Genomic DNA, 25862 nt, shown 5'->3' with positions numbered 1-25862 from the left:
TAAGAACGATTCATAAAATTAAGATAGATTAATGTTACTCGAGTTTTTCCGGTAATAAGTGCCTTCCTCAGTTCAGGCCCACTAAATAAAGGCCCATATAGGTATGGACTGGGTCTTCAGTTTACATTCCCCAGGCCAGAATTTAGGCCCATATTTATGGGGTCATTTGTACGTCTATCTCTATTTTGTGATGATCGTTAATTTATATTTCTCGTAATAAATAACTTTTTTTTTGCATAAACTTATATTTTCTTCTCATGATATTTCACAAATTGTGACCGTGCACAATATCAGTTTCTGAAATATTTATGCGTCCATTGTTAGAGAATAAAAATTAAAAATACCCTCTTTTAAAGGGAACTTTTTAGACTTTTTTATTGTAACTCATTTAAAAAACGAAACGTGCAACGTTGTGAGCCTTATATCAAGAATAATAATTTAAAAGACTAAACGTGCAACATTGTGAACCTTATATCAAGAACAATAAACAAAAAAATCTTCAAGTATCGCTTTCTTTACTGAACAAAAGAAAAAAGAGAAGTGCTAACATCACTATCAAATTATAGCTTTCTAAATGCCTTTATAATTTTTACCTCCAAAAGACATTATAACTTTATTTAGGTATTATATTTTTTTTCTTTCGATTCGTAAAATATTTTCTCTAGAGTTTCTTTTTTTTTTAAAATGATATTTTTAGTGTAAATAGGAAAGAATGTTCTACAAGTGATATTTTAATTTTATCGTGTTCTTTAACTTTAACACATCTAATCTTCATCCCTGCCTCCATCCCTAGAGCCTCCATGGTCCATCCCCACCATTCCAACTTCTACTCTCACTTCCATAGAATATGTTTAAATTATACATAAATACTTTTACTTGCCTATCGAGCACAAATAAATAGATAAATAAATCACCATTTCTTTTTCTGTAATTAATTTTCTTCACACCGAACATACTCTAAACATGAAATATAATAACTAACAATTTTATTATTCAATTATAATCCTTAATTCTACGAATCAAACGACTCCTAAAATAATCGAAAGTAAGTTGTCCCACATTGGTGCTGAAGGGCCACTTAAAAAATATTTTTAACGCATTTTTTTTATGTATTTAGTTTAGTAACTCTCTAGACGACTACATTGTAATTGTTATTGTTATTGTGTTTTTATGAGAAGAAATTTGTTCTATTTATAAAATTTCAAGAAATCTAAATATCACATATTATATATATATATATATATATTGAATACAAAACAATTATGGCATAGAATCAAATTAAGAAAGGAAATTCAGGACAAACCCTAATAACAAATACATAGTTTCTAGCACATACATACTTTGACATGTATTACCTTAATCATATATCTTTTTAGAAACAGCTTCCTTAGCTCCGTTTTCAATTATATAAAAAAGTAAAAAATTACATAAAATCTATTTTCTTCGGACTCGATCGTGAGATTACCACTAGGTATGTTTCTAGTTATTGTAGTTTCTATCAGGTACGAGGTATAGTACGCGGAGAGTGTGAATATTGAGGAACCAATTTAGAATCAAAGTCATAAAAAGGACATGTCGAAAATCTACCAATGTCCTAGTTGGGGCTTTTAGCATCACACACACTTTTTTTTTTCTCTTTCCTTAGAGAATATGTACTCTTATCTCTTTGAAAATAATACATACAAGTTGAGATAAAATTCAAATTTAAGTTTTAAAATTAGTAAATACTAACAACAATAAATATTCAGTAAAATATCACAAGTTAGGTCTGACAAAAATATAATATATGCAATAATATATTCAGTGAAATTTCACAAGTAAGGACTCACGAAAGTATAATTTATGCAGATCTTATTACTATCTTGTGGAACTAAAGAGATTATTTTCGAAAGACTCTCGATTCAAGTGTATCGAGTACAAAAAACAGTTTGTAATACTAACAACAACAATAATAATACATTTATTATAACTTCTCTAGCGAAGATTGAAGAAAGTAAAGGTAAAATTTATAACACTAATGCGTGTCACTTTTAATATATCGAAAAAAGACAAAGAAATTTCTTGTTTTATCCTCAATATTAATTATTTATTTTTCAAATTATTTGTCAAAATTAAAAATTATACATCAATTAATACAAGTAATATGGTAATATATTAATATTAATCATTATTTTTTTTAAAAAACGTGCAAAGTCTAAAATAATTAAGTAAAATGAAAAGAAATAAAATTTTGACCAACCACCCAAATGCGCAAGTGTAACTTACCCTCTATCTTTTGGGGTTGTTTGGTAGCTAGTTAGAACTATGCATTCATTAGTAATATAGATATAGAGGTTAGTTATGAGTAAATCTATATATTATTTTATGTTAGATTGAAGTACATGTATTAGTTATTCCACCTTCTATTTTGTATAAAATAATACATAAATTCACTCATAACTCATACATATTATATTACTTATACGGGTTTTTAGTTTGACAATCAGAGGCGGAGCGAGAATTAGGAGTTTGAGAGTTCTAAATTTTAGTACGAACAAAAAAATATTTTCGAACCCAGGATATTAGTGTAGAAAACATTTCTATGGCCTCTTCCTTACCACTAAGTTATCAATTAATTTTGTTAGGAGGTTCACAAGTTAATATATATATATATCCTCAATTTTTTAATATAAAGACAATGTCTATGAAAGAGCTATTGGTTCATTTGAACCTACTAATCCTCACTTAGCTCCGTCTCTATTGACAATCAAGCGTCAGATTATTATTATACATAAATACTCCCTCCGTCTCATTTTATGTGAGGTAGTTTGACTCGGCACGAAGTTTAAGAAAGAAAGGAAGACTTTTAAAACTTGTGATCCAAAATGAATTATAGAAATTTGTGTGGCTGTAAATCATTTCATTAAAGATAAAATAGACATTTTATAGTGAAATTGTTACTTAATATAGAAATATGTCATTTTTTTTTGGAGTGACTAAAAAGAAAAGTAAATCACATATATTGAAATAAAGGGAGTAACTTGTTTACTATCAACATCATATATATTATACATCACTTATTTCTTATCCAACTATCAAAAAAAAAACAGAAGTCAGGAAGAAAAGGACATGATTAATATGCCATGAGGGAAGACAGTAAATTGCACCACGTGTCGAGATGTGGTTAGTTGAAGAAGAAAATACCACGTGGAGGACATGGTATATATCACATGGCACTTATGGTACTTGTTGGACCATGAAGATAAAGAGAAAATGACAAATAGTACTTCCCATTTTTACAAACATTATTAAAAATCAAAAAGTATGAAATATATTCGAATTTTAATCGAAATCGCTGTAATAATTTCAAATTTTAGGCAGGATCTATACCCTTGTACTATTTAATAGTGTATTTTAAAAATATATAAGTGTTCAGCTGAATAAATTACTATTTATAATGATGCAATATTTATGATATCCACGTGAACACCTATATATCTTTAAAATATACTATTAAATAGTGCAAACGGTAATAGGTCCTACCCAAAATTTAGAATTGTTACGATAATTTTGGATATATTTAGACCCTTTTCCCTTAAAAACTGCTTTTCTTTTTTGTGTTTTTTTTTTTTTTAGATATTGTAAATAGTAGTAGTAGTAATTGCTCTCCAGCACATAATGTCCTTCACTTGTATTTTTTTTCTCACACATATTATTATCCTTGACCTAATTCCCTACTTTTGGATAACCTTTTATCACATGTGTGATACCTTTGGTCATGAATAATTAATGGAGTTTAGGGTAAGATATATTCCTAACGTATGAAAACTGACTTAAATTTGTCTTCTATCATATATTGTCTTAGAACCAATCTCTATCACTAGGTAGAGATAAATCGCTTAACTACCTACTAATTATCTATCCTAATCTTCTATCTCTAAACTTTCTTATGATCTAGGGCCAAGTCCTTAGATATTTTTGGAAAAAATGTTTATTCCTCAGATATTTTTGGAAAAGTTTTAGTGTGTACACTTGCTATATTTGAAAAGACAACTGGAAATGAACTGTGAAATAGACAGGAAAAATCATACTGGCTTTTGTTTGTATATAAAAGATGCAAAAGAATGCATACTAGTAATAACCAAGAAACCAAAATGTTGCCTTTTTCTGCATTTGCACCTGCACCTCCTTACATCTCTCTTCTCTATACTTAGATTTTTAAAAATCATTGAATGTATTTGTATTTTTTAAACTCAAGTTGTAGGGTGGATATCGAAAGATATAAAAGATTATCTCTCCAAGTCGTACATACAACTTTCACCAAATATGATTTTCTGCAGAATTTTATTTGCACTTATGAGATCGAGTATGAAATTCTGTTTACTTACTTTAAATTGAGTCGTCGTTTTTCTCTATATTATGTTAGAATTGGAAATCGTGTATTTTACATATCCTTATGATCAAGTGCTTAGGTTTCTCAAGTAGTATACAACTTTTTGCAGAATTTTATATGCACCTATGAGATTGAGTATGAAATTTTGTTTACTTAATTACTTTAAATTGAGTATATGTTTCCCTCTATATCATGTTAGAATTGAAAATCATGTATTTTACATATCCATATGATTATGTGCTTAGGTTTCCTAAATAGTGTAAAACAAAAGTACTTCGAATCATTGTTATTTGACTCAGATCTGTTAAATTTTTATTTTTTCCTTACAACCATGGATTTCTACTCACTATTCATCTTTTTTTTCGATTCGATATATATGTAGATCGGATCCTCAAACAATATTATCAAACTCGTGTAGAATCTGAAAAATACATTATTTTTAATGAATTATCCAACACATACCTAATGACATTTCTTGGAATTCTGTTTACTTACTTTAAATTGAATAACCCTTTTCCTCCTTATCTTGTTAGAATTGAAAATAGTGTATTTTTACATATCCATATGATTAAGTGCTTAGGTTTCCAAAATAGTTTTAAATAAAAGTGCTTTAAATAATTGTTATTTGACTCGGATATGTTAAATTTTTTACAAATAGCCATGAATTTCTACTCACTATTCATCTTCTGTTCGATTATGTCAAACTCGTGTCAGATCTGAAAAATATATTACTTTTGATCAATTATCCAACACATACCTAATGACATTTTTTGAAAAAATTGAACAATATACTCTATTTTTCACTATCCATGCCTTTCCCTTTCCCTTTCTCCTTTCCTTGGTTATAGGAAAAAAGAATTAAAAAGAGAAAATAAGGGTCCATTATGATAAAGACATGTAAGTACAATATCATATATATAATAAATAAATAATATTTACTAACCTCCTATGTGACAAAAGATTGAAAAGAAGGAGGTGCAGGCTCAAGTGCAGGTGAATATAGCATTTTGAAAAGAAAAAAAGAAGTCTCAAGATGCTTCTTTTATATAATAATAATATATAGGGGATTTGTCGATAGAACCAAAATGAACCGTCCCATGAAAGAGGTAAGAAAAGAGTTTGTGATATCGAGAATGAAACTTATATGTATTGTATAAGTATATTATATATTGAGTTCTTTAGTTTCAGGAGCCAGCTAATATTAAAGATTTGATTTTCATGGTATCTTATTATTGGAGATTATAAAGCAAAGGTAAGAAACTCCTTTTATATTCTTGAATTTAATTAAGCATAGTATAGATATTATTTGTGAATGTTATTTGAAGATCTACGTATATAAAGTCTTTTAGGGCTTTATTAGAGAACCTCTAAACCCTAAAAAGTTTAATTTATTATCCTTTATTTATAAAATGCATATTTAATTGATTGATTTGCTTTTCTTTTGGGTTGTTCTAATTAACTTTACTTTTATCGTTTATTTTTCATATGTTTTAAAGATACTTGATTAGCAAGGACGAAGTTAGAATTTCAATGAATTTCTTAATGTAAAAATACAAAATTTAGACCAAGGTTACTGAGTTCGATCTACTGAACTATATTGGCAGCTGGAAAGATAGGAGCACCAATGAGGTAATTAATCTTTTCTTTTACCATAATATGAAATTTGGAATTCGAAGGAAATTTTCTTGTTCTTATAGTATAATGGTTAATTATTTTTAATGTTAATTAACTAAAGAATGGCATTTAATCATTCAATTTTAAAGATGAGATGAATTAGTTGTGTTTTGGGAAATTTTTATAGTCCGATTGATTATCTCTACTTTCACTTTGTTGGCCAGAGTAATTTGACTTTCATTAATATCCATCTCCATTCCGGCCACTTTCCCATTATAAAAAAATATAAATAGTTGTTCTATTTTAGTTGTTACTCTCTTTTAATAACTTTTTTAGTGGATGAAATTATAACACTATATTGTTTGTCAGAAAAGGGCATAGTAATTACTTTTAGTTGAATATGAGGTCATTCAGACATCTTTAGATAATCAATTAATGTGTGGCTTAAATCAATATATTTCGATCTAAATAATACGAGAAGTTGAATATTAAGTCTTTCGGACATCTTTAGAAGATTTAATGTTTTATAAAGACTTTAATGCCAGAGAATTCAAGATTGAGGGGTACAAAATTAGGTGGTTACTTTTTATTAATTACAAATAGCTTGTTATAGTACTTCTTTTGCAAAATTAACTCTTAGATATCAAAAATCAAATGATAAAGACGAAAATGAAATGTCATAATGAATAGCCAAAGCAAAGTTAAAACTAGTTGATATGAATGACGAAATGAGGTCTCCCTTTTACCTAGTCAAGCTATATATACTGCACCATATTTTCTTTCTTGTTTTATAAATACTCCATGCGTCTTAAAATACTTATCACGTTTCATTTCTCAAGAGTCAAATTTTCTAATTCTTTATTAATATTTTAAGATGCGATTTTTCACCATGATGATATGAAAATAATTTCAACTTTATAGTATTTCTCCTATAGTTTAAAATATTAAATTAATTTGATTTAAAGATTGGTTCAATTGACTCTTGAAATCAATAACATGAGAAGTATTTCAAAACAGAAAGAGTACTATGTACAAATGTTATTTAATCTTTTATACATACATATTACGTTGTTTGTCTTATTTTCTAGATTTTCCACTTGTAATTACTATATCTAAATGACCTGATTGTATAAAATTTTGAAAAAATTTAAATAATATATACTACTAGTTTTTTGGGACCTTATTTTTACATACACAAGGGACTTTTATAAAAGCAGCTAAAGGACGACTCAATGAGACCTTTATATTCCCGATTTCAATTTATGTAACAGAATTTAATTCAATATAAAATTTGAAGTTTGATAAAAATGGTTTTGAAAATTTTTAGTTTATAAAAACTTTTTAATAAGGATAGAATGTAAATTTTATAATTAGATATTTTCAAATATAAAAATATTATCTTATTTTTAATAGAAAAATCGTGTCACATAAAAAAAAAAAAAAGTAAGAGTACTTATTTGTTATGTCAATGATCAGTAACAAGGTTATTTCAATGTGAGAAGAATTTAATGATCATTGTATATGTTTTTCTTGATTTATAGAATGGCCTTAACAGGCTGCATCTATTATATGTGGCAAGAGAGGAACCAAATTGTTTTTCAAGGCAAAAGAAGAGAAATATCGGACCTTGTGAAGAGAATAATTCAAGACGTATATTTCAGAGGCTGTCTCAAAGTGAAATTAACTAAATACTTGACGATATTGAACTACTATCCAAGCTAAAGTAGTAGATAGATGATTAGGGGATGAAAAGTTATTAGTTGGGTTCGATCTAGTCGGAATAGTTTTTTTTTTTTTTTTTTTGAGTTGTAAGCTTCTCTTTGGTAATAAAATGCTTACTTACCAAAAAAAAAAGATAATATAAAAAATATTTGTACATAACTGATTTAGAATTGGAAGTAGATAACTTGTTAATTGAGTTAATATCTCAAAGGTCATTCAATTTTTACAATTTATCTAACAAAGTCATTAAACTTTGTTTTGTATCAATAAAATCACTCAACTTAAGCTTTTGTATCAAAAAAATCATTTAACTATATATGTTGGATAAAAAATCATTTAACTATATTACTTTGGATAATTAATATTCATTCAAATCCAGTTGGAAGATCATAAGTTCTAAAAACCTTATATATTTTTAATGATAAATTTAGTTGAATGATTTTATTGATACAAAGACCTAAATTGAGTGATTTTATTTATATAAATAAAGTTGAATGACTTTACTAGATAAATTGTTAAAGTTGAGTGACCTTTTGAGATATCAACTCCTTGTTAATTACTTTCGCTTTATTTTTATTGCATTCTATATAATCGCATCATACTCTTTTATTTTAGTGCTTGAGCTTACTTACTGTTCGATGTGTTGTGTGATTGTGTATAATAATCTTCTCTTTTTTATGTGGTTATATATCTTTTGATTTGTTACTTTTATTTTCCTTTCTATTCTCTATATATGTTTTTTTGGCCTCAAGTTATATGCTCTAAGAGTTGATCTAAAAAAGTTAGGAGCTTTCAATTTTAGAGCACAGATATCTGATTCTGATGTTGTTATTTTATTTGTGTTAAAGTGTTTTTAAAATTTTGTATGTGTATTTACTTTGGGGCAATTTCAGATAGTGTATATGAAGTTTGCATATAGCTAAAGTTTAGATACATATATGGCTAAAGTTTTGTCATTTTGTGACTTTAGCCATATGTGCATGAACTTCGAACATAATAGCTGAAATATGGCAAAAATTACTGAAGTCCGATCAATTTTATCTAAACTTTTGGCAAAAATGATTACATTTTAGCCTGTAACTTCATATGTACATTGTATTTGAAGTTTCATATTATCAAAACCTAACTTCTAACATCACAAGTAAATGTTGGAATATGTACTAAAATTAAAAAAGGTTGATACATATTAAATGACAATGTCAAAATAAATTGTCCATGATTATTTTTTTTACTTATAATATGCCTCGTATTAGTTACTTATTTAAATGTCAAATACTGGTATAATTTTGTATATTTTAAATTTTGATATACTGAGTTAAATCACATGCTCCACGGCTTGCGATGGCCTCATAAATTCCTTTTGAGTTTCGATCTTGCAATGATACTTCTCAGGAGCAGCGTTTCACGCGTTAGCTAAACCCCTGATCCGTGTAGATCAAAGGCTAATACTTTGGTAATATATTACCTTTTAACAATACATTATATTTCGTATCAATCAATACAAAAGAAGAAGAAAAAAACACCAAGAATTGTGGTGAGATGGATAAGTACGTTCCAAGCTGTGTATCTTTTATTATGCAAATCACTTGTAATTTCACATTCACATTATTCATACAATTCTGTTACAATTTGGAAAAAATACAGTAGATGGATGTGCTTTTAACATCTAATGAGCAAACTATGCAAATCTTACCATTACTTATTTTATAATATAACCTTGGTGTTTGGGCCAGTTTGTGTGCACCTTGACTAAATTTGCAGATACTTGCTAGCTCCCACCAGCACAGGTATCGGGTACAAATCTTATATTTTTGAACGAACCTTATCGATTAGTTCTCTTCTTAGGATTTTCCCAGCAGCTGACTTGGGAACACTGTTTATGAATGTTACCTTCTTCAATCTTTTGAAAGGTGCAACCTGCATAGATATGGATCGAAAAATGAAAATAAGATCTTGAAATCGACAAAACATACATTCATTCGGAGTAAGCTGTAACGACTTATATTTCAAGATTTCCACCTCCCGAGCCAACCCAACTTCCCACTGCAGCTCCAACAAAATATTAAGCATATTGTCGGTCTCAAGCCTAGATATAATGGAGGAATTTTTGGTAGGTTAACGGTTAATGTAAAACTAGTCAATTCTTGATTAATCCTCAAAGTACAGAAATATGTTTGGTATGTGCTCCTAGGCTGCTCACCTAGGCAACCATGATGGCGGATCAAGACAAAAGTCTAAAAAGAGCGATATGGATAATAAGGATTCATTTGGATTGAGACGTACTTGTTGTAACTGTTTTAGCATGTATAATTCGGTAAAACACATCCCGGCAGATAAGTCTGAAGAGGGTCCATGCCTAACACCAGCCAAATCGCATACTTTGAGACAGTTATGATGGTGTTGAGATGATCCAAGTGACATTTATGTTGTTTGTTTAGTTCTATATCTTATCAAGAACCCCGATTTATTAGGTATGTTTTCTTTTTAGCTAATATAGAGAGATTATCTAAGCTAGTCATGCAAGCATCTTATGTATATCTAAAGAGATGTCATTGTTTCACAAGCATATACCTGATCCGCAATGAACTTCTGAACATTTTCTTCAGTCAGAGAGCTATTAGGAGAGCGAACAACATATGCAACCGGAACCTCACCAGCTTCAGCATCAGGAAACCTACAAGGAAACTCTTAACTTCGTATTTTGACGTATCATCTTTTTGGGTAACAGTACAGTATCACATGACATTTTTCGTTGGATAAATAACCAGTAGCATGTGATGTTCGAATAAGATAGCTTCAAAATTTACTAAAGCAAGACTTACGGGATAACAACAGCATCTAATATTTCAGGATGAGAAACAAGTAGACCTTCAAGCTCTGCTGGTGCAACCTGATAAAAAAATAAGCTTGAATTGATTAATTGATATAAGGATCGATATGCATCCAGAGAACACTACATAATTACATCAATATATGAAATTCCATCTAACTATTTTGCAAAACGGAAATGAAAGTAGACAGTTGATGTTGAAAAGTTAACTATAGCTAGTGGATACGATAGGTTATTTTCAACTAGGTTACTAGGATTCCAATGTGGATGTTAGAGCATGCTACATTCGTCCTTCATCGGTTGTGTAAGAGTTTCCAAAGGGGTTTAAATGATCACGGATACTCCCATTGTCTCAAGGTTAGTGCGAGTTTACTTGCCCATTCAGCAAGTAAAATGGAATATACCCTCTCTGAAAAGAATTGTATATCAATCCAAATGGAACAAGAAATATTTGCCTCATGAAGCATCTAATGAAGGCATTTTTCCCTTCAACCCCAATATGTGCTTTATTCTGAACTTTTACGGAAAGCTCCTTGGACTACAATCCTATATTGAGAATCCACTAGGGGACTACCAAGGGCATATTCTGTAAAGCGACTACCACAGAGGCAGACTCAACCTGCCATTATGTAGAGATTGTAAATAGACAGACCTCCTAGTGGGCGCTTTGCCAACACATGGCACACAACCTGTTTAAGGGAAATGACATACTGAAGGAGTCCCAGTAGCTGAAAAGATCATGTTGTGAGCAGGTCTGAGAAAGTAGTAAAAATGATCCTTTTTGGAAATCAGACCAAAATTTTTCCAGAAATATTAAACAACCCCAAGCCACGTTTTGCAAAAACTGATACAATTGTTCTACAGAAACTTATTGTCAGAAACTAATCCAGCATGCAACTTGGTCGTGAGCAGCTCATACAATAATAAATATGTATAATCAATGAAATCAGAAAGACAGGATTATGCCCCCTTCATCATATCAAGATTTGGTCGTGAAACTAATGCATATGCACCACGTCAGGGCACGGACAGCATGGACAAAAATGGGTCCAGCAAGTCCAACTGAGTCTATCCTACTTCTATTTTTAAAACCTGGAGAAACTCCGTCATCACCAAAATAGAGGGTACCTGAAAACCTTTGTACTTGATGAGCTCTTTGATCCTGTCAACAACATAAAGCAATCCATCCTCAGTAAAGTACCCAAGATCTCCTGTATGTACCCAGCCCTGATTATCTATAGTGAGCTTTGTGGCCTGTGGATTGTTGAAATAGCCTGAAAATAGCAAGACTCCATGAAGAACATGCTAAAATAATTCAATGACCCGGTCATTGTGAATTATGAGAAACCAACAACAACATACCCAGTGAAACCTGTCCATCTCATGACAGTAATTACAAACTATTCATTTTTAGATTGACAATTATTGCCTTGTCCAAAAGAAACATATTAGCTCAAAAACCATGCCCTTTGGCAACTGACCAGAACTAAATTTATAAGTCTAGAAGTCAATTGAAGTAAACAAAAATCATTGAGAGCATCTCAACTGTGATACTATCTCATAATATCTTCTTTTTTCTATTTTGGACAAGTAAAATATCGGGAAGAATTGCCAGCAGAGAAGCACATGATACTCTAATCCTATTCTTCTCAGAACTGACCATACTTCAAGAGATTTAAATGCAACAAGGTGCAAGGTGTAATTTTCATAAAGATCGGATGGAGCTTTTGAATGATGAGTTCAACTGAACACAATATTTTGACATAAAGCATAGATATATACATGTAATAACACTACTCCCTCCGTTTCAATTTGTTTGATTGGTTTTAACTTGACACGGAGTTTAAGAAAGTAAGGAAAACTTTTGAATTTTGTGATTTTAAACTAAAGATATGTAGAATGTACCAAAATGTCCTTTAATTCTGTGGTCTTAAACATGTATGGTGTACCATGAAAAGTTGAAATTAAGTGAGTTGCCAAAAAAGGAGAGAGACATTCTTTTCTAAATGGATTAAAAAGGGAAGTAAGACAAACAATTGAAATGGAGGGAGTAATATTTTGTTTTTTTATGACCACCGTGGTGTCCCGAACATCTTTCGCGCACCTCGACTAATTTCACAAGATACCTACCACCTCCCACCAGCAACAGATACCAAGTAACTTTGTCCACCAAGGCTAGGACAGATGAGAAGAATCACCAAGTGTTTTTTTGTCTCCGCTGAGTTTTGAACCGGAGACCTCATTCTCAACCACTTCATTGACCACTGGGCAACACCACATACATTAAATACTAAACCCATAATTTTCAAAAGTACAATGAGTTCATATCTATGAATATTAAAGGTTGAACTCATCAAGTTTATATCTTGGATGTGCCCTTTTATTCATTGCACTGCTAGTACCTAGCATATTACGTTACTCCTTAGATGAGCGAAAGAAGATAGTCCTATTCCATAATACATGAACTTCTTACAAAAAAACTACAACAAGTCGAATTTAGCAAATATGTTACCTTTCATCATGTTGGGACCACGCACCCATATTTCACCTAATTGTCCAGGAGGAAGAGGCTTCGATTTATCAACACTTACTATTTGAGCTTCAACTCCAGAAGCTAGAGTCCCTGCTGATCCTGTATGTCTAGGACCTGCATACACATTCTCCATTGAAACAATTCCACAGGTTTCTGTCATACCGTATCCCTGAAATTACAGCACTAGTAATATGAGAAGCCCACATTATTCTTCCCAAAGTACTTGTCGAATGCCATGACCATATATGTAAAACTATTAACATTGCCCATAACGTCTGTCTGATTATTCATTCATTTCATGCGTATGATGTTCTGGTCTAAACATTAACATAATAAACAAGGTATCAAAGAATTGAGACTCATAGAATTATATTTCTTCCACAAAAATGGTTAGACAAACAGATAAAGAGAAAAGTAGTTTTGATGTTTAGAAGGCAAATGCCTACTCAAGGAGTACTATATTGAAATTTGAAGGTTAAAACAAAAACTACTACTCCCTCCGTCACCAATTTGCTTACTTACCTTTTAGTCTGTTTCAAAAGGAATGTCTTTTTCCTTATCTAGCAACTGCTTAATTTTAACTTTCCACGTGACATGTTTAATACCACAAGATTCAAAAGTTCTCTTTACTTTCTTAAACTTCGTGTCAAGTCAAAATCAGACAATCAAATCTGAAACAGAGGGAGTTTAATTAACACATGTCAATCCCAAACTACTCGTGGTCGGCTATAGCAATCCTCTATATCCATTATGATCCATTTTGACCTATTTCATTCCACTAAAAGGGGTAGTCTGGTGCACTAAGCTCTTACTATACATAAGGTCCGTAAAGGACCACATCACATAGGTCAATTCTACGCAGACCTACCTTGCATTTCTACAAGAGGTTGTTGTCAAAGGTTGAACCCGTGACATCATGATCACATGGCGGCAACTCTTACTTATATTGCGCCAATATCCTTTTTTTTTATGACAAGGGAAACCCGCAGCCGCTACCCTTTGGGTGCGCACAGGATAAAAGTCCCGCTCCTATGCAATAGCTCGCGCCAATATCCTTCATTCCAATATTCAAGATAAAAGCATACATCAAAAATTACCTGCATAACAACAGCCTGAGGGAAGTTCTTAGCGCAATCCTCCATCAAATCCTTCCCTAAAGGTGCAGCCCCGGATCCAATTTGCTTTATCGACATTAAATTATACTTCTTCACCACAGGATTCTTAGCCAATGCTAAAACAATCGGAGGTACAATCCATAAATGACTCACTCTATACTTATCAACATTCTTCAAAAGCGTTTCCAAATCAAATTTCGCCATAGATACAATAGCATTACCCCTCTGCAACTGTGCATACATAATAACAGCTAGACCAAACACATGAAACATAGGCAAAATACACAAATACACATTATGCATTTCCCCAGCCAACTCTTGATCACTAGTCACCATTAAAGCCGCCGATATGAAATTCCTATGAGTTAAAACTACACCTTTACTAACCCCCGTTGTACCCGAAGAATACAACAATGCAGCAGTATCAGTTTGTTTTATCACAGTTTTATCCAAATCAAAATACCCAGCTTTACCCACTAGCTCAGTAAACCTTACAACACCCGAATTATTCGAATTCGAATTTCCCGGGTGACCCAAAAGCAAAATAGGTAAATTAAACCTATTAACCTTATCAAACAGTTCAGGAGAAGTAATAATAAGCTTTGGTTTACAATCTTTAATTTGCTTAGAAAGTTCAGAAACAGTATACATAGGATTAACAGTTGTAGCAATGGCACCAATAGCAATAACCCCAAAGAAACTTAGAGGAAATTGAACGGAATTTGGGGCAAATATCAAAACAACGTCATTTTTCTTGATACCCATTTGGTGAATAAGTCCATGAGAGATTCTGGACACCATAGATTTGAACTGAGAAAAAGATAAAGTTTCACCATTATCAGCATCAAAAAACGCAGGTTTTTCAGGGTAAGATGAGGAGTTTCTGAATAAAAAAGAAACCATAGATAGATTTTCATCTTTTGGATAAAACAGAGGAGGTCTAAGAGATCTGTATATCCCATCACGGCCATAACCAGATTTCTCCATTACAATCAAAAATCAATTTTGCTTACTTTTCTGTAGATAATTTTTTTATAACTTTTTTTTTTTGGATTTTTCAGTGAGAAATTGAAATGGGTATTTGGAATTACAGAGAAAAAGATGAAGAATATGACAATGAAATACACATCACATCAGTGTGTGGACAATGGAGATTAGATTAGAGGATGACACTTGCCATGGTAGAGTAGACCATTCATATTTAGAGAAGTCAAGATTATTTTGTCTTTTTTTTCTTAGGACCATTTATAATGATTTAGTTTGTAGGTGAGGTATTAAATCTGATATAGTAAGTTACTCCCTCCGTCCCTATTTACTTGTTCATATTTCCTTTTTTTAGTTGTCCCTATTTAGTTGTCCATTTTGACAAATCAAGAAAGGACAACAAATTTTTTCCTATTATACCCTTATTTACACTTCTTGAAAATTGTAAAAGTGTATGTTGTTTTCCCTCCAATTTATTTCACTTGAATTCAAATAAGTGGTTGTAATTTTGAAGTGAAAAGTTGTCATAAGGGTAAAATTGTAACTTCACTGTGCTAATCATTGTTGCCTTAATCTGTGTGCCATTTCTAAAGTGGACAACTAAAAAGGGACGGAGGGAGTAATAATTTTAACAAACATTTTACGATGTATTTTTTCATCATATTGATATGCAAAAAAATTGCCTTAATCTGTGTGCCATTTCTAAAGTGGACAACTAAAAAGGGACGGAGGGAGTAGTAAACTTGATGCAAATTATTACGTTCAATTTCAAATTATTGATAATTTTAAAAATGCTTATTTACTTAATTAAATAATTTTAAATACAATTTCAATTTTATAATATGAGTGAAATATCCTAAATTCTGATCAAGTTTAGTTTGTTTTCAACATTGTTCTTGATTCTTCGTCAAGAATCACATGTGATAGATCGAAGTGTATCTAAGTTTAGTTAGTAACAGTGTTTTTAAGTATTAAATTTGACGCAAATTATTAATTTTCTTTTCGAACTATTGAAGTATTTGTGGCACTATTACATGTCGTGTACGTTTATGAGATATAACGACTGACAATAAAAAAGGCGGACCACACATTTAAACAAATTATCAAAAAACTAATTTTTTTTTTTTAAAAATCAACTCAATTATTAGTACAAACATTCAATGCTTAGATTTATTGAATATTGAACTAGTACTTCAAGAAGTAAATAAAAAAAGGATAACAATTATATCATACCTATCCGTGTTGTTTGATATTTTTATTTTTTATATTTAGTCCAAAATAAATAATTTATTTATATAGTTGATATTTTAAAAAAAATTATTTGTATTTAAATGTGTGAGTTTTTGCGTAATGAAAAAATTTATACCAAGGTCATTTTTATTTCTCAAGTGTCAAATCATAATATTGATCAAATCCTATTGATATAATATTCGGAATTTTAAATTATGAAATATTTAATATTCATCGACGAAAGTAATGTTTTACCTTTTTTTTTAAATTATTGTTATATTCAACACACATCGTGAACAAAGCAAATTAATATTCAAGTGATTACTTATGAGTCATGACTAGTAAGCAAATAAATAAACTTAGGTACCTCTTAACTAATCTTTTTTTTTTTCTTTTTTTTTTCCCTCTTACCTCTTACCTAATCTTTTTTGCTTTCTTACACATTATTCACAAGTAAATATTAAATCTTCAAAATATATTTTATTCCTCCACTACCAAATTATGACGCCTTTAAATTCGGATTAATGTTATAATGGAATGGTAATTATTTATTTTTTATTCTTAATTTGAGATTTTGAATTTGAGTCTGAATTTTAAATTTAAAAGATTATCTTTAAAGTGAAATTTTTCAGTAAAAATTTAAATTAGTCGAATTTTAAAGCAGATACGAACATCAAATAGAAAGAAGAAGAAAAACCATCTTTAAAATAGCAGTAGTTGACCACAATTTCGTTCTTATTCTAGGAATATTGGTAAACTTTAATTTTGATTTTTATAATATTTGATCCGGTGTATTTATTCTTGAATAAATAAATAAAATGTGTATTTGTTATCCCTTTACATGGAAGTGTGTAACATTTAAATTATTTTATAAAAGTAATATTATTCTTAAATATAGAGTGATATTAATAGTTGGGTGGTAGCGTCATCCACGAATATGTCTCGCAATATATGACTCAGATTTAATTGGAGCTTCAATGTGCACTTCGAACATTGGCTGAAAATAAAAAAAAATATTAATAATTGGATAGTTAAATGATTTAACAATTAATGCAGAGTAAAATTATGTATAATAAACACAATTCAGATGTATGTATAATAAACACAATCCTAATACACTCTACCAAGCGACCCAAGCTAATGTAGAGAGAAAGACAAGTGAAATAATTTATGTATCTCATATATATGCAAATCACACTAGATATATGTATAAGAAATACCACATACTTTTAAAATATAGATACATAAGAAGAGAGACTAGCAAGAGAGGAAGCTAGGGTCATATACATGCGAATAGATACATATATCTTCTTTTAAATTTTAATAAAATTCTTAATATTATAAACCCGTACAGGAAAGTACTAATATGTTTCTAAACTAGTGAAATTTGCGTATATATTCTTCTATTATATAAACTACACAAATTATCCAAAGCCAATCACAGTGGTAAAAAAGTTCACCAGGTGAGATTATTAGCTTTTCTCTGTATTTCTTCAGCCCCAAAAATGGCTGCTTCACTTCCTAGAGCAGCCTTCTCTTTACTCTCTTTGCTTAATTCAACCATTAATAAACCTTCCTTATCACCATTTTCATCTCCAACACCTTCTTTCTTCACTATCAAACCTAAGGTCCAACACCCATATCAATTCTTGATTCCAAAAACAAAAAAAATTGGTTCAATTTTTGTAAAAAATTATAATTTTTACTAATACCCATTTCTGTTCTTTGCAGGTTACTAATTTTTCTAGGTTTATATCATCATCAATGGCTTCAGATTCAAAGGATTCGCCTTCTAATAATCCAGGTCTTCATGCTACCCCTGATGAAGCAACTAAAGGTTACTTTTTGCAACAAACTGTAAGCCCTAAAATTGTGGAACTGTAGATACTGAGTAAATGATTTTATGGATTGTGTTAATGACCCCTTTTTGTTTTTTTGAATTTAGATGTTTAGAATTAAGGATCCCAAAGTGAGTCTTGAGTTCTACTCCAAAGTGTTGGGCATGTCGTAAGTCTTCTATCTATTTCGAATGTTTGTTTGCCTGTACTCTCTGTTTGGATGGTTGTTACGTATTTTATACTGTATCGTATAGCGTTGTGTTGTGTTGTTATGATGAATACAATGTTTGGATAGATTTTATCGTTTTTCGTTGTTATATAACCTAAAACATCAACAATTTGAAGGACTAACCTTCAAGTAAAGTAGGGAATGAAGTAGAACTACTATAAAAAGGTTAAAGATAATATGACAAAAGAAAAAAGAGATAAAGCCACGATCACGACAAGTCGGTCGTTATACAAAATGAAACTTTTCGTAAGTACCTAACGATGAATTTTACCATATGATGTAATGAAATTTAAATAACAATCAAAATGAACATTGCATTTAATCTAGCAACACAATACAATACAACAAGTAACAAGCATCCAAACAAGTTGTTTAGAATGTGCCAAAACGTCTTTTAATCTTGTGGTATTAAACATTTCATGTGGAAAGTTGAAATTGAAGAGTTGTCAAAAAAGGAAAGAGACATTCTTTTTTGAAAAAGACCTAAAAGGAAAGTAAGACAAACAAATTGAAACGAAAGGAGTGTGATTTATGCCTTGTCCATTACAGCTTGCTCAAGAGATTCGATTTCCCTGAGATGAAGTTCAGCTTATACTTCATGGGGTATGAGGTAAGTTTCTGATAACTTTGTGTTTAGAATGCTATTTTACCTTCTTTCCTTTTGGATATACTTCCCCTGTCCAATTTTTATATTCATTTCACTTACATTTGCTTACGGGTGGTATAGGATACAACCTCAGCACCCAGTGATCCAGTTGAACGTACTGCTTGGACCTTTAGTCAGAAAGCTACATTAGAGCTTACACAGTAAGAACTCTATTGTGTATATGGTGCCTCTATGATATTTGCTATTTTCTTGCTATCTGGTGACTCATAGTTTCTTAAATTTTATTTGCAGCAACTGGGGTACTGAGAGTGACCCTAATTTTACAGGTTACCACAATGGAAATTCGGAACCACGTGGCTTTGGTATGTAATTTGCACATTTGAAAATTTTGTTTACTCAACTTTAGAGAGCTTCTTTGTTTGTCTTCATTTTCTGTCCCTTTATACCTCATTGATTTTCTTCTGCAGTAAACCTTAACCTTGTTGTTTCTTGAAATAAAGTGGCAATAGTTTGTTTTTTTCCTTTCACTCAATTAGATATCTTAGTGGATTCGTTTTTAGACGAACCTTCTGACAGTTAGGCTCACATATGGGAGAAATCTATCAATTTCTGTTAATTTAAATGCTTGGTAGGTAAATGGCAAGGGCAGGTAAGTGTTGGACTGCCTATGATAAAATGTGATGATACACTTCATCAAAGGAAAAAAGAAGAGAAAAGGTGAAGATTCCGTTTTAGACCGGTGAACAACAAAAGCAAGTTGTCAATTTGAAATGAAGAAAATAATTCTTATAAACAGTGCTGTGTTTCTCAAGAACATATCATATGAGAGAGGTGACTTATTGATTTCTGGAATCCATTTTAGAGAAGGCATTCTCTCTCCGTCCCTTTTTATCTAGTCCCATCTGGCAAGTCTGGAGATCGGTAAAGATAAGTTGAAGGATATTATACTAGTTGTGTTTTAATTTGTTTTGAATAACACTTCAATTGTGTGAAAAGTGGAGTGATTTTGTTCAAAAATTGACTTCTTTGAAATTAAAAACTTTGCCTTGTAAAGAAGTTGGTCAAGTCAATCGAGATGGTTCGTGGTAGATGAAGGATACGTGTCATATATTGGGATGGAAAAAGTAAAGCCTTTGCCAAAATTGTTATGAATGTAGGCCATATTGTACATTCCAAGTGTCCAACCCAATTTTTATTGACAAATATGTTCCAAGCTATGTAACTATATGAAGTTCAAACGTTGCGCACTTGAAAGTTCTTGGCTGCCTATTTTCATTAACTTCTGATGCTCACTACTTTGTATCTAACGGCAATTCTATGAGCATCTAGAGCATGTCATTGTAGATGTTACAATTCCTATTTGGTGTTGGTTGACTTGTTTCCTCCTCTTTCAGGACACATAGGTGTTACTGTTGATGATGTCTACAAGGCTTGCGAGAGATTTGAAAGTCTGGGAGTGGAGTTTGTAAAGAAACCTCTTGACGGTAATTTAACCTTACTTTATAGGCCTCTTTGAGACGATATTTGTATGAAAATGCTAGCTTAACAAGTGAATTGAACTTGGCTATGCATCACTAAAGAAATGCTATTCTGACCTTTGATTATTTGAGCTTTGATGGATGAATCTCATTGGTACAGTAGGCCTCCTAGCTATGAGAAGTAAAATTCAACCTTTCTCACTCATAAATACTCTCTTCATCTTATCTTCTCTTATGTGTTTGTTCACGTGCCTGCTATTAGTTGGTAAGATTCTTTCTTGATTATCTTACCAGTTTTTAAAAAAGACTTTTTCTTTATATCTCAAGTATTAAGGAATTAAAGTATTCTAGTACTTTATCTAGATCATTTACAACGTTTGTATTTTACGAAAAAATAAATGTTATTTTCCCCTTCAAAGAACCTAAGATTTCTTTTAACCTAAGTTGCTCGGATTCGGGTGTATGATACGGGTGCAAATCTAGAGGTCGGATCCCTCATGATCTAAATTTTAGGATTTGGGGGTACGGATCTAGGTATGGTTACGGCCCGGGTGCGGGGACTCGGCTAAAAATAATTCAAATATCTAAAAACAGAGTTATAAGAATATGCCTAATTATGGTGGACTATTTGGAAGGAAAGGAATGCACTAAGAGCAAGTTCAAATCTGAAATTATCAAGTACACATGCATCTCTTTATTGTTTTTGGGTGTAACATGACTATTGCAAATGATATAGAAGTCATGATAGACTTCTTGAGTTCATTGCACATTCAACAGTGATGTTGACCTGTAAATAGCTTTAAAGCACCCTTAGTTGCTGACTTTTTAATACAAATATCTTTTAACGATAAAAAAACATATGCCTAAATTATTATTTCACCCTAGCTTTTGTCCCGAATTTCTCTAATCAATTTAGGTAATAGTACCCAAAAGTTCACCCACATCCACTCTGTGCCATGGGTGCAGCACTGAAAGTGAAGAGTCCGCAACTTAGCTTTCAACACAAATTGTCCAAAATATTCATAAAGGAAATGCCTCCGTTCCTTCATCAATCTCTGGCCCTGTCATCACCCACTCTAGTGCAAGCTTTAGATTCTCTGGCATCCCCCACTCTATCCCTGTAGACATGAACATACACTGATCTGTCATTTGTATTTACTATGCAAAAAAAATAATATATAGACTGATTCTGTTAATTTCTTGAAAAAGAAGCATATACTTGATAAGTTGAACCCTCTTTTCTTCAAATGTTGTCAAGCAAGCATCATGTACGATAACCCAACCAAGGCAGATCAGTTGAACAATCTTATTTCACCATTGTGGGACTCTAGTACAAGTTGTATGCACCTACTCTGTTATATATACAATGGTGTGGACAAGCAATAGACTTAGTGAATATATTTGCAGGATGATTATTTACTTGATTTCACAAACTTAACAATAATGCCTCCTGGGTATTTTTGATAAATGGAAGAGTTTTATGTGCTTGGTCTTTTCCTGAAATACTTAATTGGATGTAAATATGAAAAGTATCTGATTATAACAGGTTCCATTTGACTAGTCTAACTTCAGTTCTTGGAATACTTGTTTGATCATTATAATTTTCAACTTGCCATGATCGTGGCTCGATATTTTGTTTCTGAACTGGATTGAGAAACCGCTATGAAGTGTATCTGATTAAAACAAGTTTCATTTGACTAGTCTAACTTCAGTTCTTGAAGTAGTTGTTTGATCGTTATGATTTGCAACTTACCTTGGTCGTGGCTCGATATTTGTTTCTGAACTGGATTGAGAAACCACATTTTTATCTAACTTTTCTGAAATATCAAATAACATTCAGCCCACCCCAACATATCCAAAAGGTGTAGAGCATTTAACAGAAGGTGATACAAAAACGGACCCCAAGAACACAGTATTGTATCAACAAGAAATTAAGGATAGAAGCTTAGGGTTCAGATAGGGGAAATAACTAGATTTTTTCTATGAATTAGTTAAACTTGAAATTCCTATAATAAACACTAATCAAAGATAGCTAGAAAGAAAGGGGAATTCAAACAATTAGAGCACAATCAGTTAACATCAAGAACAATCAAATATAACTTGACACTAATTAGATTGTACTCAATCAAATCCAAGAGAGAACGAGAACTCACACAAGAATAATCTAGATGTGGTGTGATTTAAGAGAGGTTGCTAAATAAAATCTAAGATAATCCCTAATATAAACTAATGGAGGGGTTAACCAGACAAATGATGGTGGTCTCGGAAGATTGAAATAGTAAAAACCTATGTGGCTCATGCCTTATAAGGATGATCCTTCTCATACTCTGGTCATTTATAACAAAGTTATTGCCAACGGCTACTACATTTTTTGAAAAAGTGATAAATTGATATGAGATTAAGTGGATAACAGTAACATAAAAGACCAAGCTTAAAATATAAAAAAGGAAGCGGGGTAGCTCGATGGACTCTGATTGTCATGTTTGACCAATGTGAACATAGAAAAGATCAAGAATAAGTAGTTGAGAAAGGGACCGACTACCAAAAACAAAAGCCAACCAGTTACCAGATATATGATTGGAAGCTCCCAAGTCAAGGATTTAAGGGGTCGTTTGGTATGAGGGCTAAGGAATAACAATTCCAATATAAAATGCAGGATTATTTTGTCCTACGTTTGGTTAGGGGTATTAATCAATCTCGGGATTAATTATCCCATCATTTACACTATTATAATGGGATAAGTTATCCCTTATATATGGTGGGATAACTTATCCTATGGAATATCCCAATCCATGGGATAACTTTGTTTATCCCATTCCCCATACCGTTCAACCTTTTAAGAGTATTATTTTTGTGAAACTACTAATCTTTGATCGAGTATCTTATACTCAGTTTGATTAAAAAAATAAAATAATGTCACTAAGGTTTGCAATTAATTAACAAACCTCAAATGAAACCATAAGCACTTGTCAAAAAAAATAATTAAACGTTAAGCAAGAAAACATTAGATCTCTGTTTCTGTTGTGATCTGCCTGTAGTTAGATGCTTGAGTTCAAAGCTTATTGGATTTCCCCTGTCTAGCACATTCTGAATTTATTAATCATTACCTCGTCTTCTATTGTTCTTAATTGGATTCCATTCTGTCTATTTTCTGACAGATACTAGACTGGAAGGCTTTGATCACTTTTCGTTTTCATATAATCAGCTGATCTTTGCATATATTTTAGTTCATCTCCTAATTAAGGTAAACATATTTGCAGGAAAAATGAAAGGTATTGCATTTATTAAAGATCCTGATGGCTATTGGATCGAGATCTTTGACACAAAACTTATCAAAGACACTGCTGGTTCTGCTTCTTAGTTCAGGTAAGTCTTTTCTCATTATTTTGATAGCTATATTATATTGCTACGAGAAGCCTTAATTTTTTCAAAAATTTTAAAATTTCATTTTGATAACACAACCTAGGTTAAGGCTCTCACTTTCTTCTTGGTGATGTGCAACTTTTTAATGTGAGACTGAGAGACATTTTTATTGGTTTATGTGGTTGGGCCTTGAATGCACCGAAAAGAGAAAAACAGGAAGGAAAACATAGATATGACGTAACCTACTACCCTTACTGAAGGGAACCTGTCATATCTATGTTTTTTCTTCCCGCTTTTTCATTTAGTTTGGTGCTTCTCTTTGAGGGGTTAGTAATAAGATAGTTCCTCTGTTTTTCATCGATTGTGCTTTGGTGATGGTCTTTCAGAAACAACCACTCTACTGTCACGAGGTAGGGGCTAAGTCTGCGTACACTCTACCCTCCCAAACCTTCCATGTGGGATTACATTGGGCATATTGTTTTTCTGTCATGTGATTTTACTTGATTAATCGTATTGATGATTAATACAAATATACAATGCATGTGTGTGTGCTCATGTTAATCTAACTCGTGCTAAAATATTGTCGGGAGTTCATATTATTTACAACTAAATGGTGTTAAAGCGTTTAAAGGTTATCAGGAGCTTGATGCAAAGAAATGTAGTGAAGTTTTGGTATACTTTTTTCATATTTTACGTTCTTATTGATTATTAGACATGTTAAGGCGCATTTGCAGACCCTGCATTAGATTTAAAATTTCCATCGATGCCCTTAACCAGTGATTTTTACTATATTAAATTCCGGTGTCCATGTTATGCATCTTTTAGTCGAGGTTGTACCTTCAGGCTAAATATCTCCATTGTAGGAAGACGAGTAACTTGTTTGTTGTTACAATGTCAATTTCCTTCTGGAATTTTCTGTCACGATGTGTTCTTGTCCATATGATCATACACGATTTATTCTTGGTGCAGGAGCGTTTGAGGCTTCAATCACGAGTCTTGATCAACTCAGAGATCGATTGAAGAGAGTTTTTTCCAGAAATGAACATTTTCGCGTTGTGTTTAATCTGCTAGTGAATGAATTTTGTGCCATGTTTTGGGCAAAAAAGCTTTTTACCTCTGTAATGTAAACAAAACAGATGTATACTGTATTTCAAAATAATAGATTTGATGTAAGTTAAACAAAAATTCAATAAGAAAAACTTCAAATATTGAAGCTCTAATGGGCCTACAGCTGCATTATTTCAAGGGGAAGTTACACATTTGATCGCTCGATCAAAAATATTTATACACAGCCACATACACATACATACCTATCTCGTTAAATTGTTCACAAATCCTACTATATTGGTATATGACTTGCTTGTGTTAAATTTTTCCATGAACTGAGGGTTAACTGAAACGATCTCTCTACTTGTCAAAATAGGAGTAACGTTTGAGTATGCCTCTATCCTCTTCAGACTTCGACTCCATTTGTAGTTTATATTTTTTTTGAATGATTGAATTCTAAATTAATATGTAAAATATATATATCGATCTTCTTCCGTGAACTCTACGTCCTATCCTTGTCTCTTACATATATCTCTGCAAACTTTGATTATTATTTTTTTAAAGTAATGTTTCTTTGGAAACCATAAAGTAAAAAAAAAAATATTCTCGGTTTTTATCCTTCATGTTTTGTGATGTTTCCATACTTTTCAGAATCTTTGTAGTGGTAGTTAAGAAGATAAGATAGTAAATCGATTCGTAGACTAGCAAAGATAGTAAATTGAGCCATATATCATTATCATTCGGTTATTTTTATAGTATTTTCATCAAATTATTAATTTTGATATCAGTTATTGAGTTTAACCAACTATTCAAAAATATTTTTAATTTAAAATAGTGTGATATTATATATTTCAAACAAAGTTCACACTGTTTTGCTTAGAGGCTTTAATTTCATGTAAA

General features: G+C 31.4%; 2 protein-coding genes and 1 long non-coding RNA gene across 4 annotated transcripts; 2 read left to right on the top strand and 1 right to left on the bottom strand.

Moving 5' to 3' along the window:
- The first annotated feature begins 4049 nt into the window (after window positions 1-4049).
- LOC107063292 (uncharacterized) lies at window positions 4050-5999 on the top strand. The gene is made up of 3 exons (XR_001475190.1): window positions 4050-5478; window positions 5555-5624; window positions 5936-5999. It is a non-coding gene; the product is annotated as an uncharacterized lncRNA (long non-coding RNA).
- A 3257-nt stretch (window positions 6000-9256) lies between these two features.
- On the bottom strand, window positions 9257-15393 carry LOC102597265 (4-coumarate--CoA ligase-like 7). The gene is made up of 6 exons (XM_006340067.2): window positions 14169-15393; window positions 13051-13240; window positions 11667-11812; window positions 10531-10598; window positions 10280-10382; window positions 9257-9625 (listed from the first exon to the last, which is right to left on the bottom strand). Exons 1-6 carry the CDS (start codon window positions 15171-15173, stop codon window positions 9512-9514), a joined length of 1626 nt encoding a protein of 541 aa, XP_006340129.1. The 5' UTR covers window positions 15174-15393; the 3' UTR covers window positions 9257-9511.
- A 2415-nt stretch (window positions 15394-17808) lies between these two features.
- LOC102577546 (lactoylglutathione lyase) lies at window positions 17809-25132 on the top strand. 2 transcript variants are annotated; one of them, XM_006340066.2, is made up of 9 exons: window positions 17809-17863; window positions 18132-18257; window positions 18346-18407; window positions 19017-19077; window positions 19195-19274; window positions 19366-19436; window positions 20469-20558; window positions 23813-23918; window positions 24885-25132. In XM_006340066.2, the coding sequence occupies exons 2-8, from the start codon at window positions 18165-18167 to the stop codon at window positions 23911-23913; spliced, it is 558 nt and encodes a 185-aa protein (XP_006340128.1). In that variant the 5' UTR covers window positions 17809-17863; window positions 18132-18164; the 3' UTR covers window positions 23914-23918; window positions 24885-25132. The 2 variants fall into 2 exon arrangements, with proteins under 2 accessions (XP_006340128.1, XP_006340127.1); XM_006340065.1 differs by having other exon boundaries at window positions 17861-18028.
- Window positions 25133-25862: the final 730 nt, after the last annotated feature.

Source organism: Solanum tuberosum, unplaced genomic scaffold (genome assembly GCF_000226075.1).
Source record: "Solanum tuberosum cultivar DM 1-3 516 R44 unplaced genomic scaffold, SolTub_3.0 scf00017, whole genome shotgun sequence".
NCBI classification, from domain to species: domain Eukaryota; kingdom Viridiplantae; phylum Streptophyta; class Magnoliopsida; order Solanales; family Solanaceae; genus Solanum; species Solanum tuberosum.
This window is presented reverse-complemented; position numbering and strand designations above follow the sequence as displayed.